Source organism: Triticum urartu, chromosome 7A (assembly GCF_056163025.1).
Source record: "Triticum urartu cultivar PI428250 chromosome 7A, HENAU_Tu73, whole genome shotgun sequence".
NCBI classification, from domain to species: domain Eukaryota; kingdom Viridiplantae; phylum Streptophyta; class Magnoliopsida; order Poales; family Poaceae; genus Triticum; species Triticum urartu.
Window position 1 is genome coordinate 139,856,632 of NC_141879.1, and position 20,515 is coordinate 139,877,146.

Consider the following 20,515-nt stretch of genomic DNA (forward strand, 5'->3'; position numbering starts at 1 on the left):
GGTCAAGCTGGAGGTCCTCAAATCCCTCCGTTATCTCATCCACCATCACCCTAGCATATCCTTCTGGAATCGGCCGGCAGTGAAAAGTTGCGCCGGGTTCAGTAGGATAAACAGAGCCAACAGCCGCCTTGACCTTCAAATTCATCCATTGCGTCATAAGGTGGTAGTTTTGAGACTCCGTTATAGCATCCATGGGATAGCTGGCAGGAGCCGTCAAGGCATGCTCCAGCTGAAGCAGCTCGGTGGAAGCCACGCTGCTTCTGCGCTGAGATGGCGGGGTAGCTTCGGGGGAGGCTTCGGCAGTACGTTTGCTGCGATTTGCTTCTCGTTCCTCTATCGCGTCTACCCTTGCTTGCAGCGCCTGTATTTGGGTCTGCTGCACTTTTTTCCTCCTCTCATGGGATTTGTAACCGCCTGCGTCCGGAAACCCAACCTTCCATGGAATGGAGCCTGGCGTGCCTCGTGTCCGTCCAGGGTGCTCAGGATTCCCGAGGGCCATTGTGAGCTCGTCGTTCTCTCTGTCTGGAAAGAACGTCCCTTCCTGCGCTGCTTCGATATACTGCTTAAGCTTACTGACTGGTATGTCCATTTTATCGTTCGTCCAAATGCACTTCCCTGTTACAGGGTCCAGTGTTCCGCCAGCCCCGAAGAACCAAGTCCGGCAACGGTCTGGCCAGTTAATTGTCTCTGGTTCGATCCCTTTATGAACCAGATCATTCTCAGTCTTGGACCACTTAGGCTGGGCTACGAGGTAGCCACCTGACCCCGTGCGATGGTGAAGCTTCTTCTTCGCAGCATTTTGCTTGTTTGTCGCCGACATCTTCTTACTCTTTTCTGATGTCTTGTGGGCCACAAATGCGGGCCAGTGATCTCTGATCTTCTCATATCTGCCCTTGAATTCTGGTGTCTCTTCGACAAACTTATTCAGCTCTTTCTTCCACCTCCTGAGTAGTTCTGCCATCCTCTTCAGAGCAAAAGACTTGATTAATTTCTCTTTAACTGGGTTCTCTGGATTATCCTCAGGCGGTAGGGTGAAATTTGACTTCAGCTAAGTCCAAAGATCATTTTTCTGCATATCATTGACATAAGACACCTCAGGGTCTTCTGTAGCCGGCTTAAACCATTACTGGATGCTTATCGGGATCTTGTCCCTAACCAGAACCCCGCACTGAGCAACAAATGCGCTCTTTGTCCGGAGGGGTTCAATAGGTTGGCCGTCGGGCGCGATTGCTATGATCTCAAACTTTTCATCCGAGCTCAACTTTTTCTTCGGGCCTCGTCTCTTTACCGAAGTTGTGCTCGATTCGGAGGGCTAGAAAAAAGAACAAAGACTTAATTAATATGTGTACATACCAAAACAATGAATGCATCAATCAGCTAGTCAGCATAGGCTTAACTAATATATATACCTGGCCGGACTCGGTTCGGTCACCGGAGCCGTCATCACGGTCTCCTTCTTGCACCGGCATTGGGTCACCGGAGCCGTCCTCATGTTCTTCTTCTTGCACCGACATTAGGTCACCATAGCCAGCTTGTTCACCCTCTCCTTCCAGACCATCGGTTTCATTGAGAAACAACGAGAGGGCATCACTTCCTTCTGCGATTATGTCCCTCAACAACGCTTCTTTTGTTGCTTCGTCTAGGGCGGTGTCCATAGTTTCTACAAATATTTACAACATGGCAATTATTATTCAAACATGACAGATGGATATATTAGTGCCAAACGTAGAACTAGCTACCTAATCATAGTAAGCTATCGGGAGGGGGTATATATCGACAACGACGACACTACATCTATGTCCCTCGACGACCCTCGTTCCCGATAAAAAAAAGAGGAAGAAGAAGAAAAATAAGAGGAGAAGAACCCTCGACCCCTAGATGACCCTCTTCTTCCTCTCATGTTCGAGAGGATCGCCGAGGGGTCGGGAGGTTGCCTAGTGTCAAAGGATTCAACAAAACCATGTCTTCATCATTAGGCGAAAGTAACATGTGCATGATGGTACGAAGCTCTTCAAAGTTGTTCTGGAACGGAGTCCCAGATAGGATAATTCGCTTTTTGGTACAAAGTTCAGCAAGAGCCTTCCGAATATCGCTATTTGGAAGGCCTTTGCTGAATTCGTACCAAAAGCGGATTATTCTATCCGGGACTCCATTCCAAAATAACTTTGCAGAACTTCGTACCAACATGCCCTGGTTACTTCCGGCTAATGATGAAGGCATGGATTTCTTCAATACTTTGACACTAGGAAACCTCTCTCTACTTCCGGCTAATAATAATAATAATAATAATAATAATAATAATAATAATAATAATAATAATAATAAGAAGAAGAAGAAGAAGAAGAAGAAGAAAAGAAGAGAAAAAGAGGAGAAGAAGAAAGGAATAGTGGAGAAAAGAGAAAATAGAATATATTCTATTTTCTCTTCTTCTCCACTATTCCTTTCTTCTTCTCCTCTTATTTTTCTTATTTTTTCTTCTTCTTATTTATTTCTCCTCTTGTTTTCGGTAGAGGAAACCCTAAATAGCTAGCAAGTATCGTGGGTGTGAGATACATGTGGCCTTCGGTGTCGGACACTACATCCACGTCCCACAAGTGACGTGGGCGTCGAAGCCCACGCCACTTGTGGGATGTGGGTGTAGTGTCCGACACCGACGGTACATGTATCTCACACCGACGATACTTTCTATTTAGGGTTTCTCCTCTACCGGTCCTCGACCTCTCGACGACCCTCGTTCCCGATAAAATAAAGAGGAAGAAGAAGAAAAAAGAAGAAAAGAAAGAATAGAGGAGAAGACTTCCTCTTCTTCCTCTCCTCTTCTTCTCCCTCTTCTTCCCCTTCTTCCTTGCCTCTCTCATGAATGTCCGACGTTCTCGACCCCCCCCACGTGTTGAAGAAAAAAAAGAAGAAAAAAAAGAGGAGAAGAAGAAAGGAATAGTGGAGAAAAAGAGAAAATAGAATATTCTATTTTCTCTTCTTCTCCACTATTCCTTTCTTCTTCTCCTCTTCTTTTTCTTCTTTTTTCTTCTTCTTATTTATTTCTCCTCGTCTTCCTCTCCTCTTCTTCTTCTTATTTAGTTCTCTCGACCCCTCGTCCCTCTCTTGACCCCTCGATGACCCTCGTCCCTAATAACATGTTTTTTCTCCCCTCGACACCTCTCGACCTCTCGTCCCACTCTCGACCCCTCATCATCATCTATCACCCCCTCGGTTTCTTTAGCATATATCCATGAACAAAATAGAGGAGAAGATCGAAGAAAAAAGAAGAAGTCTTCCTCTTCTTATTTTCCTTTTTCCACTCCTTCCTTTTCTTCTTCTTCTTCCTTCTTCCTCTTTTCTTCCTTTTCCTTATTTTACTTTTTCCTCTACACTAACCTAAAATCGATATCTACTAATTAACAACCTAAATAAAAAAATGAATACATATATGAAAAAAACATCATATAAAAAAACATTTTTGACATATTTAGCATATTCTGATCCATAGTTCAAAAATTTCAAATTTCATTCAAATGAATTTGAATCGGATTCAAATAACTTGTTGAAAACCTATTCTAAACCTCTCCAAAAATTCTGAAATTTTGCCATCGCCTTTGTCTTGCATCAGTACCTCACCACAATTTTTTTTTTAAAATTCCAAAAATGCCCAAAGCCATCTAGCATTTCATCGAACACCTTCTATATGGACAAAAAAATCCAGAAATTCCAAAAAATTCAGAAAAGTGGACAGCGCGTTGCTGCTGGTCCACTTCTCCTCTCCTCTACTTCTCCTCTCCTTCTACTCTTGAATGCATCGGGGCCGGCGGCGACCATGGAGCAGGGGCGGAGCAAGGGCGCTCGGGCGCAAGAGTGGCACTCGAGAGGGGGGCTCACTTTGAGGGGGGCGGCGACGGCTGGAGTCCGGCGACGAGGACGGCGGGCTCGGGGCGGCACGCGGTGACGGGACGGCAGCCTCGGGCCGGGCGGCACGCGGTGACGGCCGGGGACAAGGAGGCGGGCTCGGGGAGGCACGCGGCGACGGGGACGAGGGCGGCGGGCTCAGGGATGCCGGCGACGAGGACGGCGCGGGCTCACGGAGGGCTCGGCGGCGACGAGGACGAGGAGCAGCCTGGCGGCGTCGTTGGAGGAGAGGACGAGGAGATCGATCGAACTGAATCGAGAATTTCACAAGTCCAGCTTATATACCAAAAGCATTGGTCCCGGTTGGTGCTACGACCCAGGACTAATGCACCCTTTAGTCCTGGTTGGTGCCACCAACCGGGACCAAAGGCCAATTTTTGGCAGCCCAAAGGGCGGGAAGCGGCGGCCTTTGGTCCCGGTTGATGGCACCAACCGGGACTATAGGGGTGCAATGGTCACGGTTGGTGGCACGAACCATGACCAATGCACCCTGTAGTCCCGGTTGGTGCCACCAACCGGGACCAATGCCCTTGTGCTGCCCGCGCCCAAAAGTTTAGTCCCACATCGCTAGCGGAAGGGCGCCGACACTGGTTTATAAGCCCTGCTGTGCGTCTCCATTCGAGCTCCTCTCTAATGCAGGCTTTCGGGCCTAAACTTGCTACTGCCTGTGGGCCTATTGGGCCTCTGCGGGCCTGAATCCTGGCCCATGTAGGGTTTCTAGTCGTATTCAGGCCGTGGAGGCCCAGTAGGTGGCATTTTTTTTGGTTTTTTCTTTTTTATTTCTACATTTTTTTGGTTTTTATTTTTTTATTTCTACTTAAAACTAAATACTTACAGTTTTTTAGTGATTTCTTTTTGCTTTTAGGTCACAAAAATTATAAACTTTCTGTTAGTGCCATTAGTTTTAAATTTTGAATAGTTTAAATTTGAATTTTTAAAAATTTGTGTGAATCACTAGTTTATGAATAACTTTACTATAAAAATAGAATTTTTTTTCTATTTATTTTTTATTTATACTTACAACTAAATACTTATAGTTTTTTAGTGATTTCTTTTTGATTTTAGGTCACAAAAATTATAAACTTTCTGTTAGTGCCATTAGTTTTAAAATTTTGAATAGTTTAAATTGGAATTTTATAAAATTTGTGTGAATCACTAGTTTATGAATAACTTTACTATAAAAATAGAAATATTTTTCTATTTATTTTTTATTTATACTTACAACTAAATACTTATAGTTTTTTAGTGATTTCCTTTTGATTTTAGGTCACAAAAATTATAAACTTTCTGTTAGTGCCATTAGTTTTAAAATTTTGAATAGTTTAAATTGGAATTTTATAAAATTTGTGTGAATCACTAGTTTATGAATAACTTTACTATAAAAATAGATTTTTTTCTTCTTTGCTATTTATTTTTTATTTATACTTACAATTAAATACTTATAGTTTGATTTTAGGTCACAAAAATTATATTCTTTTTGCTATTGAAGAATATTATAGTTTTATTGTAGTTGATCATAACATAATATTTTAATTGGTTGTTTTTATTTTCATAAAAGTTTTGTAGTTCATTCTGTTTGCTATTAATTTATTCTTTGAGCTAAATGACTCTGAAATTGGAAAGCATTTCAAAATGAACTCTGAAAAGGTTGAAAGTTGGCATGGTATCATCATTTCACCCACATAGCATGTTCCAAAAAGTAGAGAGGGTTACGACAAAAACTTGATGCACTTCGTGTACAAAATGGACAATCACTTTCGAAGTATCAAAGTTTCGAACCATAAGACATGAAAGCATTTCAAATGAACTTTGAAAAAGTTGAAAGTTGGGATGGTATCATAATTTCACCCACATAGCATTTGCTTATTGCGGGAGAAAGTCTTCACTTTTTCTTCGCTTGTGTCATTTGCTTATTGCGCCGTAACCATGGATAATCTTCATTGTTTATCAGGATGCTTGGGTCAGCCTTGACATTGAAGGGAGGAATTTCATGAAACTTTTCATAATCTTCAGACATGTCTGTCTTGCCGTCCACTCCCAGGATGTCCCTTTTTCCTGAAAGAACTATGTGGCGCTTTGGCTCATCGTATGATGTATTCGCTTCCTTATCTTTTCTTTTTCTCGGTTTGGTAGACATGTCCTTCACATAGATAACCTGTGCCACATCATTGGATAGGACGAACGGTTCGTCAGTGTACCCAAGATTTTTCAGATCCACTGTTGTCATTCCGTACTGTGGGTCTACCTGTACCCCGCCGCCTAACAGATTGACCCATTTGCACTTAAACAAAGGGACCTTAAAATCAGGTCCGTAGTCAAGTTCCCATATGTCCACTATGTAACCATAATATGTGTCCTTTCCGCTCTCGGTTGCTGCATCAAAGCGGACACCGCTGTTTTGGTTGGTGCTCTTTTGATCTTGGGCGATCGTGTAAAATGTATTCCCATTTATCTCGTATCCTTTGTAAGTCAATACAGTCAAAGATGGTCCCCTGGACAACAAGTACAACTCATCACAAACAGTGTTGTCACCTCTGAGACGTGTTTCCAACCAACTGCTAAAAGTCCTGATGTGTTCACATGTAATCCAGTCGTCGCACTGCTCCGGGTGTTTGGAGCGCAGACTGTTCTTGTGTTCATCGACATACGGGGTCACCAAGGTAGAGTTCTGTAGAACTGTGTAGTGTGCTTGAGACCAAGAATATCCGTCCCTGCATATTATTGAGTCTCTTCCAAGAGTGCCTTTTCCAGTCAGTCTCCCCTCATACCGCGATTTAGGGAGACCTATCTTGTTAAGGCCAGGAATGAAGTCAACACAAAACCCGATAACATCCTCTGTTTGATGGCCCATGGAGATGCTTCCTTCTGGCCTAGCGCGGTTACGGACATATTTCTTTAGGACTCCCATGAACCTCTCAAAGGGGAACATATTGTGTAGAAATACTGGCCCCAGGATGACAATCTCGTCGACTAGATGAACTAGGACGTGCGTCATGATATTGAAGAAGGATGGTGGGAACACCAGCTCGAAACTAACAAGACATTGCGCCACATCGCTCCTTAGCCTTGGTACGATTTCTGGATCGATCACCTTCTGAGAGATTGCATTGAGGAATGCACATAGCTTCACAATGGCTAATCGGACGTTTTCCGGTAGAAGCCCCCTCAATGCAACCGGAAGCAGTTGCGTCATAATCACGTGGCAGTCATGAGACTTTAGGTTCTGAAACTTTTTCTCTGACATATTTATTATTCCCTTTATATTCGACGAGAAGCCAGTCGTGACCTTCATACTGAGCAGGCATTCAAAGAATATTTCTTTCTCTTATTTTGTAAGAGCATAGCTAGCAGGACCTTTATACTGCTTCGGAGGCATGCCGTCTTTTTCGTGCAAATGTTGCAGGTCCTCTCGTGCCTCAGGTGTATCTTTTGTCTTCCCATACACGCCCAAGAAGCCTAGTAGGTTCACGCAAAGGTTCTTCGTCACGTGCATCACGTCGATTGAGGAGCGGACCTCTAGGTCTTTCCAGTAGGGTAGGTCCCAAAATATAGATTTCTTCTTCCACATGGGTGCTTGTCCCTCAGCGTCATTCGGAACAGCTAGTCCACCGGGACCCTTTCCAAAGATTACGTAGTGTAAATCATTGACCATAGCAAGCACGTGATCACCGGTGCGCATGGCGGGCTTCTTCCGGTGATCTGCCTCGCCTTTGAAATGCTTTCCTTTCTTTCGACATTGATGGTTGGTCGGAAGACATCGACGATGGCCCAGGTACACATTCTTCCTGCATTTGTCCAGGTATATACTTTCAGTGTCATCTAAACAGTGCGTGCATGCGTGGTATCCTTTGTTTGTCTGTCCTGAAAGGTTACTGAGAGCGGGCCAATCGTTGATGGTCACGAACAGCAACGCCTTAAGGTTAAATTCCTCCTGTCTGTGCTCATCCCACGTACGTACACCGTTTCCATTCCACAGCTGTAAAAGTTCTTCAACTAATGGCCTTAGGTACACATCAATTTCGTTGCCGGGTTGCTTAGGGCCTTGGATGAGAACTGGCATCATAATGAACTTCCGCTTCATGCACATCCAAGGAGGAAGGTTATACATACATAGAGTCACGGGCCAGGTGCTGTGATTGCTGCTCTGCTCCCCGAAAGGATTAATGCCATCCGCGCTTAAAGCAAACCATACATTCCTTGGGTCCTTTGCAAACTCATCCCAGTACTTTCTTTCGATTTTTCTCCACTGCGACCCGTCAGCGGGTGCTCTCAACTTCCCATCTTTCTTTCGGTTCTCACTGTGCCATCGCATCAACTTGGCATGCTCTTCGTTTCTGAACAGACGTTTCAACCGTGGTATTATAGGAGCATACCACATCACCTTCGCAGGAACCCTCTTCCTGAGGGGCTCGCCGTCAACATCACCAGGGTCATCTCGTCTGATCTTATACCGCAACGCACCGCATACCGGGCATGCGTTCAGATCCTTGTATGCACCGCGGTAGAGGATGCAGTCATTAGGGCATGCATGTATCTTCTCCACCTCCAATCCTAGAGGGCATACGACCTTCTTTGCTGCGTATGTACTGTCGGGCAATTCGTTATCCTTTGGAAGCTTCTTCAATATTTTCAGTAGCTTCTCAAATCCTTTGCCAGCCATAGCATTCTCTGCCTTCCACTGCAGCAATTCCAGTACGGTACCGAGCTTTGTGTTGCCATCTTCGCAATTGGGGTATAACCCTTTTTTGTGATCCTCTAACATGCGATCGAACTTCAGCTTCTCCTTTTGACTAATGCATTGCGTCCTTGCATCGACAATGACCCGGCGGAGATCATCATCATCGGGCACATCGTCTGGTTCCTCTTGATCTTCAGCAGCTTCACCTGTGGCAGCATCATTGGGCACATCGTCTGGTTCCTCTTGATCTTCACCAGCTCCCCCCATTGCAGCATCACCGTATTCAGGGGGCACATAGTTGTCATCGTACTCTTCTTCTTCGCCGTCTTCCATCATAACCCCTATTTCTCCGTGCCTCGTCCAAACATTATAGTGTGGCATGAAACCCTTGTAAAGCAGGTGGGAGTGAAGGATTTTCCGGTTAGAGTAAGACCTCGTATTCCCACATTCAGTGCATGGACAACACATAAAACCATTATGCTTGTTTGCCTCAGCCGCATCGAGAAACTCATGCACGCCCTTAATGTACTCGCGGGTGTGTCTGTCACCGTACATCCATTGCCGGTTCATCTGCGTGCATTATATATAATTAAGTGTCCAAATTAATAGAAGTGTACAAATCTCGAGGAAAATGGAGCTTGGAGGTCGAGCTTCGAGAGGAGAAAGCTTAAGTAGTGTGGCTCGGGCATTCCATCGAACACCTCATGTGCATAGGAGGTGAGCTAGAGCACCACAAAGCCCTCTCCCCCTCGGCCAGAAAAAACAGAGCACTGTGCTCTGCTCTTGCGCGAGGGGGTATATATAGGCACCTCATTGGTCCCGGTTGGTGGCATGAACCGGGACTAAAGGGGAGCCTTTGGTCCCGGTTCAAGCCACCAACCGGGACCAATGGTGGTGGGCCAGGAGCGAGGCCCATTGGTCCCGGTTCGTCCCACCAACCGGGACCAAAAGGTCCAGACGAACCGGGACCAATGGCCCACGTGGCCCGGCCGGCCCCCTGGGCTCACGAACCGGGACCAATGCCCACATTGGTCCCGGTTCTACACTGAACCGGGACTAATGGGCTGAGCCGGCCTGGACCATAGCCCTGTTTTCTACTAGTGATATTACATATAGTCTCATTCCAAATTCAACTTATTAAAGGGATAGTTCTCAAAATGCACCAACTAACATCAACTCAAACAAGATCAGGATTCTTCTCCAAGATACGCTTGAACGATGCTTTGCGGACTTCCTCATCCATCTTCACAAAATTAAGGTCTTTTCCCTTATGTTCAGTCAGATAATCTAAAACAACCAACTGCTCAGCGAGATCATACTCAACAAGGTCCATTACAGCCTTGTACAAATCAGGGTGTGTTTCGGTATGACATGTGTTGTTGATAGCACTTGCAATCTCACGCACAGCATCAGACATGTTGTTAACCTGGATTGAGTCTTCTTTAGTCATAACAGATGTCCTCTTCCTCTTCTTAGTTGTACTAGGAGAAGGATCATTAGTTTCACTAGCACCAACAAATACGAACTCAGCCCCAACAGGACCATTCACAAATCCCTCGCCACTTGTTCCTTGCCCCTCCACAACAATGGGTTTTCCTTTGCCCTCCACATCAACAGGTTTTCCCAATGGCACACCAGAGCCCATTGAAAACCTCCCAGTGGCGAGCTTATCAGCGAAGCAAAATTCCATATAATTGTAGTGCTCAAGTGGTGTGTTCAGTAATTCAGCATCCGTTAGATGGTCCTACAGAATAAAACAACATTTCAACATTTAAGCAACATAAGTAACTAATTTCAGCACAAAGAGTAACTCGTTTCAGCACCATTTCATCAATGAAGTAATCCATTTGAGCATTTTAAAAAAAATTGCAATCGTACCTGAGTGTGTCCTAAATAGTGTTGCTCTTCTAGGACTATCATTTTCTTGTCATCGTCCCAAAGTGCACCACTTAATCCACGGAGATGAACAATTCTTTGCCACCTAGTCCGCCACTTGCGAAGATGATTGTGCACCTGGGTGTTACTCACATCATAACCAACAAAAGCGGTCAAAGCCTTTGCAACTTTCATTTTATCGGCCTCCTTGAATCCTTTGTCAGTCCTAACACCTTTTGCTGCTACATCTGCAAGACCTTTCAACACGATAGCAGACATAGGCGGGGTCCAGGAATTAGTAACATATTCAAAATCCTAGGTTTGAATTTTTTCAACATTTTGTTATAACATTGCAACGCTACAATATAAACATTCCAGCAATTAAAAAACAAATTTTAGTACATAAATATAACATCCACAAATTGTTTCACAATGCACCACTCAATTCAAATAGAGGGGTTACAACATGAGTCACAACTCAATTATTAGGATTACAAGATCAGGTTTCAACACGATACATCAAATGTGTGCCGCCCCCCTATTCGCCCACATCTGATTTGCTAACTGGTCCCTCTTATGAGCCCAAGAATTATTGTCATGGACTATATCATTGTGATCTTCGTCGGTGGGTTCCGGGTTCCAAGTTTCCTCAGGAGGGAAATATTCATCTTCACCAAATTGAAGTACCCAGTTGTGGAGAATTGCACAAGCAATGACTACTTTTACTTGGGTCTTGAAAGGATGAAATGGCTTATTGTAAACAAACTTCCACCGATTTTTGTACACACCAAAAGCCCTTTCGACCGATGTCCCCAAAGAAGAGTGTCTTAAGTTGAAAAACTCTCTCATTTTGAGGATGATTCCCTCGCCCGTACTCCTTCAAGTGGTACCTTGTGGCACGGTATGGTGGAAGAAAACCCGGTCTCACAGCATACCCCGCATCAACAAGGTAAAATTTCCCTATGAAACAACAACTATTAGCTACAGGAGAACAATATTTATGTATTTAGTTACGAGTCTAGTTTATTACCTGTAGGAACTTTCAACCCATCATCCCTCTCCAATGCATTTGCAAGTATAAGGGCATCATGGGCTGAACCCTCCCACCCCGCAAGTACGTAGGTAAACTTTAGATCAAAGTCTACCGCGGCCATGACATTTTGGGTAGTCCCTTCTTTTCTACCCCTAAAGGCAGCCGAGATCCTTCTTGGGACTCTAGCAAGCACATGAGTTCCATCAATTGCTCCAACACAATCCTAATTAATGAAGACAAATATTTGTTATTCATAAGTCTCATCAATTTTTTGACCTTATTTGGAAACAAGATAATTTACCTTGAAATATGGATTGAAGGGGTGCTTTGTTGTATTTTAGGGTGGCATCGATTGGAGGGAGGCCGAATCATCTCATCTCGCAACTCTCCAACAGCATAAAGCACCGCCTTAAAATACCTACTAATTACTTCAATAGATCTTCTAAAGATCGGTTGTAGTGTCCTAAACCTTTGGTTGTGCCCGACCACTAGAAGAAACATGGCTACTTGTTCCTCAGTAGAAGTATGGATGCTATCCACCAACAATTCTCTCTCTCTAAACAAAGTACACAAACGGAAAAAAGGGAGCTTTTCTCATTCTAAGCTGATTTGAGCAATTTATGTCGCTAGAGCGATAAATGTATCTCAAGTTGGACTCCCTAGCTACGGCACGTTCAGCCATAGTACCCACAATTATCCCCGGGGTTTGTTCCCTAGCTCTTCTTAACACAAATGTCATATAAGCACACAATGCAACTACTAGACTGGCTCCTCTCACAATTAGTTGGCGTCGTTTTCTAGCCAAGTCATCCATCTAAACAATTAGAAATACATGAGTGTTCCATGTTTGAAGAAAATAAATGGTAGATAAAGAAAAAAATTGTGATATCTTGCAAATTATACCAACTAAAAAATAAGCATGATTCACAAAAAAATAACAAATAAGAAAATCAACACAAACTGTGATGAATGGGAAACATGATTTGCGTTTAGAAAAAAAAATTAGTGCTATATAAACTAGCACCATCTCTCTCAAATGATACAACCTGGGCATCTAGCAGTCATGTCGTACTAGGAAAAGACATCTAGCAAAACAACTTGGACATCTACTGTATTTAAAAGATCAGTCTGTTATTAGTAAAAGAGTATGCCGATGCAACCTGGACATCTAGCAGTCATGACGTACTAGGAAAAGCCATCTAGCAAATCAACTACATCTATTGTATATGTCAAAGATCAATCTTTTCAATCGAAAAGAACAGTGCAGATGCAACCTGGACATCTAGCACCAAACATCAAAGGATAAACAAAAGAGAGGATAGTTTTTTTTTCTTCAAACATCAAACGCAGACATCTTCTAATCTACTTTCTCTCTCAAGGTCCATCTATTTCTCATTACGTGCTAGCTGATTATAGGCAGGAGGGTGGAAGATTGAGGAAGGAATAGGAACGGGAGGGAGGACAGTAGAACGAGGAACAAGAGGTACGAGGGAATACCTTGCTAGGCGATGGCGATGGCGATGGCGAGTTGGAGCAGCGGCGGCACGCGGCGACCAGAAGATGACGAGGTGGCGAGGAGAGAACGGGATCGCTGGGGAGTCGGGAGAGTTGGGGTAACCCTAACGTTCGTGGGTCCAGATGGGAGCCGGTGGGTTGGGCTCAGATTTTTTCGTGGGTTCGACCCATGCATGCTGACCAGCGAACCTCCTTTCACAGGTTCTCTCCTAAGCGTGGCTACGGGGGTATTCGGGGTGAGCAGAGCATAGCTGAGGAGACCCTGCGCAGACTACCAAACAACGAAAAGTGGGTCGAGTAGAGAACATACAGGCTTATGCAGGCTACCAAACATATCCTAAATATTCATGCGTGCAGTTTAGGGCCTGACTGACCGGCGCAAACGTCCCGTCCGCGCACTAGCGATAGGACCGAAAGAACGCATTAGGGCGCGGCGGTATGGCAGTCGGAGATCCTTGATCGCACTCTCGAGCCTCTCTTGGAAAGTCTTGTCAATCGGGCTCCAGGTGTGACAGCCGCCGGCGTGGAGCAGCCCAAGGCGCGGCCAGTTGTCGACGAGAGCGGCCAACGAGTCTTGCTCGACCATGCCGCCCGACAGCGCGAGCTGCTCCAGCAGAGGGAGCTTCTTCGCCACCGCGTGGATGAAGTGCCTGCTCGCCATGTCGAACCGGCAGGTCACGTGGAGGCTCCGCAGCAATGGCGCCCTATTAAGAAAGAGGTAGATTATCAGTCAGGATTTCGGGTTTAGGAGAGGTATACATACATGAAACGATTTGGATCGATCAATCGGCGTAGTACGTGCGGGCAAGGAAGAGGAGGAAGGTGCTGTTGACGCGGCCGCGGAAGGACTCGCAGCGGCCGGCGCTGCGCCGCACGGCGGCACGCGCCATCTCCTACCAGCCCGCCTGTTAAATTGTGATCCAAATTATACCGTGTTGGACTAGACGTAGTACAATCGGTGTGGGTCTTTGCGTTGATGTCGACGCGTACGAGTACAACTCGTTTACTTGTCCTTCAAGGACTCTCATGTATTGCCCTCTTATATATCCCATGTAGTCGCACCTCAGACGGTCTGTCGTCTCGTGCTTGTAATACTCCTCCTCATAGCGATCGCGCTTTCGTGCGTCCATGATTTTCTCCCGCAAGGGTTTCCACGTAAAATCCGTGTATCTGTGTCTCGTTTATTCTCGTTATTATTTAACAAGTGGTATACAGAGTCAAGTTTACAGATACGAGATTGAGACGAGAGATTAGGTTACGTGCGCGGCGGCGGCGCACGTCTGGGCGATCCGTCGAATCCGAGTGGAGATCGATTTTCGACACGGCAGCTGGCCAGCCGCACGTCGCCGAGTCCGAGTTACCGCTGCTGCTGCTCCACGTACGGGCTTCAAGTCCCGAGGCATCAGGGACGATTTGCTTGCTCAACCTTTTCACGTGGTCAAGCCAACGCCTAATCGATCTACTACTTCCACGCTACAATTCATCATACAAAGGGATCGGCTCAGCTACTAGTGCATAGTACTAGTACTGAACAATTTTGGAGTACTGTTCACCTCGAGGGTACTAGTATTGGTTCAGATCTTAAATTGCTACGTCCAACCAGTTACTCTACCAGGTGCTATCTATCCTATATTTTTGTTCACTCCGCAAATTAATTCTATCAAGAATTTTCTATCGGGCTTGTACTACTTTGTGTACATAGATTTATCGACTCATGGCTTCCATGAAGTACGATCTTCCGCTGCTGGACCGTGACACAAGGTTTACCCTATGGCAAGTCAAGATGCGGGCGTTGTTGGCACAGTCTGACTATAATGAAGCACTGGATAGTTTTGGAAAGAACCGAATTGAGGACTGGACTGCTGAGGAGAAAAGAATTGATTGTAAGGCTTTGTCACAAATTCAACTCCATTTGCATAATAATATTTTGCAGAAAGTTTTGAGCGAGAAAACTGCCGCCGCTCTATGGTTAAAGCTGGAAGGGATTTGCATGACTAAAGATCTCACCAGCAAGATGCATCTGAAGCAAAAATTATTCCTGCACAGGTTACCCGAGGGAGGTAATGTTTTGAATCATATTTCAGAATTTAAAGAGATCATATCTGATCTAGCTGCAATGGAGGTTAAGTATGAAGAGGAAGATACTGCTCTAATGTTACTTTGTTCACTGCCAAGTTCTTATACCAATTTTAGAGACACCATATTATACAGTCGTGATACTCTCACACTTAATGAAGTTTATGAAGCTTTGAACTCTAAGGAGAAGATGAAATTAATGGTGCCTCATGATGGTTCGAGTTCATCCCAAGCCGAGGGATTATCTGTTCGTGGCAGGACAAAGGAGAAGAACTCACACAATGGAAACAGAGGCAAAAGTAAGAACGGCCACAGGGGCCGGTCACAATCCAGAGACAAGAAGTATTGCAGATATTGCAAGAGAGACGGGCATGACATCTCTGAGTGTTTCAAGTTGCAGAACAAGGAAAAGAGAAAAGGTAACAAACAAGGTGAAAATTCTGCTAACGTTGCTCGTGATGATAGTTCCGATGATGCTCTTGTCGTTATTGCTGGATGTGCTGAGACCAATGATGAGTGGGTACTTGATATTGCATGTACTTTTCATATGTGTCCACATAGAGATTGGTTTAATATTTTTGATTCCACTACTTCTGCTGGTTCCGTTTTGGGTTTTGATAATTCACCATGCAAGATTGAAGGCATAGGTTCTATTCGAATCAAGATGTTTGATGGCATAATCAGAACTTTGACAGATGTTCGGTATATTCCGAAGATGAAGAGAAATCTTATTTCTATGAGTGCCCTTGATGCAAAGGGATACAAGTATTTAGGTGGAGATAGTGTTTTGAAAGTCACCAAAGGTTCCCTTATTGTGATGAAAGGTGATTTAAGTTCGACCAATGGTCTTTATTACCTTCGATTCTACAGTTTCAGGTAACGCTACTCCAGTTGTTTCAAAGAATTCTGATTGTGATGCTGCTAACCTTTGGCATATGCGTCTTGGACATATGAGTGAACTTGGTTTAGCAGAGTTAAATAAGAGAGGTCTTCTTGATGGATATGAACCTGGTAAACTGAAATTTTGTGAGCATTGTATCTTCGGCAAACACAAGAGGGTGAAGTTCAACACTTCGACTCATACAACTGAAGGTATTCTTGATTATGTGCATTCTGATTTATGGGGACCATCTCGCAAGAAGTCACTAGGTGGTGCTAGTTACATGCTGACTATTATTGATGATTATTCGAGAAAAGTATGGCCTTATTTCTTGAAGCATAAATATGAAGCATTTTCAGCATTTAAGGAGTGGAAGATTATGATTGAGAGACAAACTGAAAAGAAGGTAAAAATACTTCGCACTGATAATGGTATGGAATTCTGTTCTAAGCAATTTAAGAATTATTGCAAGCTGAAGGCATTGTCAGACACTACACCGTTCCTTATACTCCTCAACAAAACGGGGTTGCTGAGCCATGAATAGGACCATTATTTCCAGAGCCCATTGCATGTTGTCCAATATAGGTTTGCATAGGTGTTTTTGGGCTGAGGCCGCTTCCACTGCTTGTTATCTCATTAACCGTTCACCATCTATTGCTCTTAATAAGAAAACTCCAATTGAGGTATGGTCTGGTTCACCTGCTGATTATTCACAGTTGAGAGTTTTTGGTTGCACTGCTTATGCTCATGTTGATAATGGAAAATTGAAGCCTAGGGCTGTTAAGTGCATCTTTCTTGGTTATAAGTATGGTGTTAAAGGTTTTAAATTATGGAATCCTGAAACCCAGAAGGTTGTTATTAGCAGAAATGTTATCTTTAATGAATCTGCTATGTTACATGATGTTTCATCTACTAATGTTCCCGTTGAGAGTGAACAGCAGCCTATTGTTCAGGAGCCTACTGTTCGGGTGGAGCATGTTATTGATAAAGGTGATACATCTGGTAATGAAATTGTTGATGCACATGATGAACCCGCCGTTAATGATGATCATGTCATTCCCACTCCAAATCAGCCTATTGTTCCACCGAGTTGGAATCTCGCACGTGACAGAGTCAGGCGGGGTATTAATAAACCTGACAGGTTAATTGAAGAGTGCAATATTGTTTCTTTTGCTTTATCTGTTGCAGAAGAAATTGAAGGTAATGCTGAGCCTTCTTCATATTCCGAGGCTATTATTTCTGGTGATAGTAATAAGTGGATGACCGCTATGCATGATGAGATGGAATCACTTGAAAAGAATGGCACTTGGGATTTAGTAAGATTGCCTAGAGAGAAGAAACCTATTCGTTGCAAGTGGGTTTTCAAGAGAAAAGAAGGTGTTTCTCCTAATGATGAGACAAGATATAAAGCAAGGTTAGTTGCTAAAGGTTACAGTCAGATTCCAGGTATTGACTATAACGAAGTCTTTTCTCCTGTTGTGAAGCATAGCTCTATTCGCACTTTACTTAGTATTGTTGCCATGCATGATCTTGAGCTTGAACAATTGGATGTTAAAACCACATTTTTACATGGAGAATTAGAAGAGGATATTTATATGGAACAACCTGAAGGTTTTGTTATTCCTGGAAAAGAAAAGCTTGTCTGTAAGTTAAAGAATTCTCTTTATGGATTGAAGAAATCCCCTAGACAGTGGTACAAGAGATTTGACACCTTTATGCTCTCTCAAGGTTTCAAAAGGTCTAACTACAATAGTTGTGTTTATTTGAAAACTGTTAAAGGTTCAACTATTTATTTGCTCCTTTATGTTGATGATATGCTTATTGCTGCAAAGAGTATGTTAGAGATTAATGAACTAAAGAAGCAATTGAGTAATGAATTTGAGATGAAGGATTTGGGTGCAGCAAAGAAAATACTTGGCATGGAAATATCCAGAGATAGACCGTCTGGAAAAGTGTATCTAAGTCAGAAGGGATATATTGATAAAGTTCTTCGTCGTTTTAATATGCATAATGCCAAGCCAGTAAGTACCCCGTTAGCTGCAGACTTCAAATTATCATCAGCTTTATGTCCTAAGTCAGATGCAGATATTGAGTACATGTCTAGAGTTCCCTATTCGAGTGCAGTTGGTTTACTTATGTATGCCTTGGTTTGTTCTCATCCTGACTTATCATATGCATTGAGTGTTGTCAGTAGATACATGGCTAATCCTGGAAAAGAGCATTGGAAAGCAGTTCAGTGGATTTTCAGATACCTGCGTGGTACTTCTAATGCTTATTTACAGTTTGGGAAAACTAGAGATGGAATTGTTGGTTTTGTTGATTCTAATTTTGCTGGTGATTTGGATAAGAGAAGATCACTCACAAGTTATGTTTTCACCATTGCTGGTTGTGCTGTGAGTTGGAGAGCAACTTTGCAGTCTATTGTGGCTTGTTCCACTACTGATGCCGAGTATATGGCTATTTCTGAGGCATGCAAAGAAGCTATCTGGTTGAGAGGTTTGTACACTGAGCTTTGTGGAGACTCATCTTGCCCTACCGTATTTAGCGATAGTCAAAGTGCTATATATCTTACAAAGAATCCAATGTATCATGAGAGAACAAAGCACATTAATGTCAGATATCACTATATTCGAGATGTTGTTGCTGAAGGTGATTTGAAAGTATGCAAGATAAGTACTCATGATAATCCTGCGGATATGATGACAAAGCCAGTTCCGACCAATAAGTTTGAGCTTTGCTCAGGCTTAGTTGGTATTTCTCACTAGTCCTATGGACTTTGACGCACAAGGTGTTTATGCTGATTTGGATGGAGTTATTCACTTTCTTCGACTACTGGAGGAAATTTGGATCAAGGTGGAGATTGTTAAATTGTGATCCAAATTATACCGTGTTGGACTAGACGTAGTACAACCGGTGTGGGCCTTTGCGTTGACGTCGACGCGTACGAGTACAACTCGTTTACTTGTCCTCTAAGGACTCTCATGTATTGCCCTCTTATATACCCCATGTAGTCGCACCTCAGACGGTCTGTCGTCTCGTGCTTGTAATACTCCTCCTCATAGTAATCGCGCTTTCGTGCGTCCGTGGTTTTCTCCCGCAAGGGTTTCCACGTAAAATCCGTGTCTCTTTGTCTCGTTTATTCTCGTTATTATCTAACACCGCCGGCGGGTCTGAGTCTGGGTCCGCGTCCTCGTCGGCGGCGAGGTCGATGTGCCGCCACAGCAGCGGCTCATCGAGGGCCAGCCGCCGTCACGAGGCGCACGCGCGGCCCGCGCTGCGGAGGACGTCGGCTTGCGGGACCAGGCTGAGGATGACCGACAGGACGTCGCGGGGCAGCGCCGCCCAGTCCCTCCACTCCGCCTTCCAAGGAAGACCATGCACATGCTGCACGTCCTTCCTGCGGCGGCCGGACGGCGGATCGGCTGCTGGAGCTCTGTGTCTCCGCCTCGACCTTAGAGCATCTCTAGCCGCGCCTCCAACAGGTCCTTCCCATGCGTTTTTGCCGTGCCGGCGTTGAAAAAACGGTCCAGTCGCGCCCCTAGAAACCCGTTTTTCGCCGGCTCGGGCCGAAACTGGTGCCAGTGGACCCAGGCCGAACCCGGTTTCCTGGGGGCATCTGGAGCGCCGACACAAGCGAAAAGGACGCATGGGTCCGCCCTGTCGGCGAGGCGAGCGCCTCTTCCCGCCGTTTCTTCCCGCGTTTTCCCCACTTCCCTCCCGTACTCTTCGTTCCTTCTGCTCGCCTCCCTCCCAGCCGGCCGCCATGCCACCGAAGAAGTACGTCGCCCCCCGCGCGACGGCAACCGCGACCGCCTCCGTCACCCAGCCGAAGCAGAGGAAGCTGAGGGCGCCGCCGATCAAGCCACCGGGCATGTCAAACGCCGAGTGGAGGGCGGAAGTTCAGCGGCGGGAGGCTGTCACTGCCGACCGCCGGAACAGGGCCATCGCCAAGAAGGCCCGCGACAACGCGGCGCGCGCGGCTGCGGTTGCCTCGGCGGACCAAACTAAGGCCGAGGCGACTCACGCGGGGATGATGAATCCACCCGGAAGCCACGCCCAGTACGCGCCCTGGGGCCAGCAAGGCGTCGGCTCTCCGCAGCCATGGGGATCGCCCTCGCCGGGCTACACCGACGAGGACACGCACGGTGGATTCAACCCAAACGTCACCTCCCCTTGGATAGCTGGCCCAGCGCACGCCCTCTCCCGCCTTCGCCGGCGTGCAGTACCCTCCATACAACTACTTGCCGCCCGCCTACGCTTCCTCCCCTACGCCGTGGCCCGTTGCCCTTCTCGCACCTCGGCGACACCGACGAGACCGAGGCCGACATGGACGACATCATCGCGGCAGGTTCGGCCGCGGCCGCCGCATCTCCCGGGTTCGTCACCCAGGACGAGGTGGTGGATCTCAGCGGCGGCATGGACGGCGAGCTCGGCTACGTCTACGGCGAGGACGAGCTGGAGGAGGAGGAGGAGGAGGAGGAGGAGGAGGAGCCGACGCCTGCAACGGCAAAGGGGCGCAAGAAGAAGAAGCGGGCGGCCAGGACAGGCGAGCCGCGCA

General features: G+C 45.5%; 2 protein-coding genes and 1 pseudogene across 2 annotated transcripts; all 3 read right to left on the reverse strand.

Annotated features, from left to right (window-relative positions):
* Positions 1-9,755: 9,755 nt before the first annotated feature.
* LOC147958604 (uncharacterized) lies at positions 9,756-11,607 on the reverse strand. The gene is made up of 4 exons (XM_087532206.1): positions 11,484-11,607; positions 11,382-11,434; positions 10,457-10,768; positions 9,756-10,322 (listed from the first exon to the last, which is right to left on the reverse strand). Exons 1-4 carry the CDS (start codon positions 11,605-11,607, stop codon positions 9,756-9,758), a joined length of 1,056 nt encoding a protein of 351 aa, XP_087388332.1.
* A 31-nt stretch (positions 11,608-11,638) lies between these two features.
* Positions 11,639-12,300, reverse strand: LOC147958605 (uncharacterized; annotated as a pseudogene).
* A 1,059-nt stretch (positions 12,301-13,359) lies between these two features.
* Positions 13,360-19,332, reverse strand: LOC125518523 (uncharacterized). Its single transcript, XM_087532207.1, has 3 exons — positions 19,120-19,332; positions 13,800-13,906; positions 13,360-13,705 (listed from the first exon to the last, which is right to left on the reverse strand). The coding sequence occupies exons 2-3, from the start codon at positions 13,889-13,891 to the stop codon at positions 13,360-13,362; spliced, it is 438 nt and encodes a 145-aa protein (XP_087388333.1). The 5' UTR covers positions 13,892-13,906; positions 19,120-19,332.
* Positions 19,333-20,515: the final 1,183 nt, after the last annotated feature.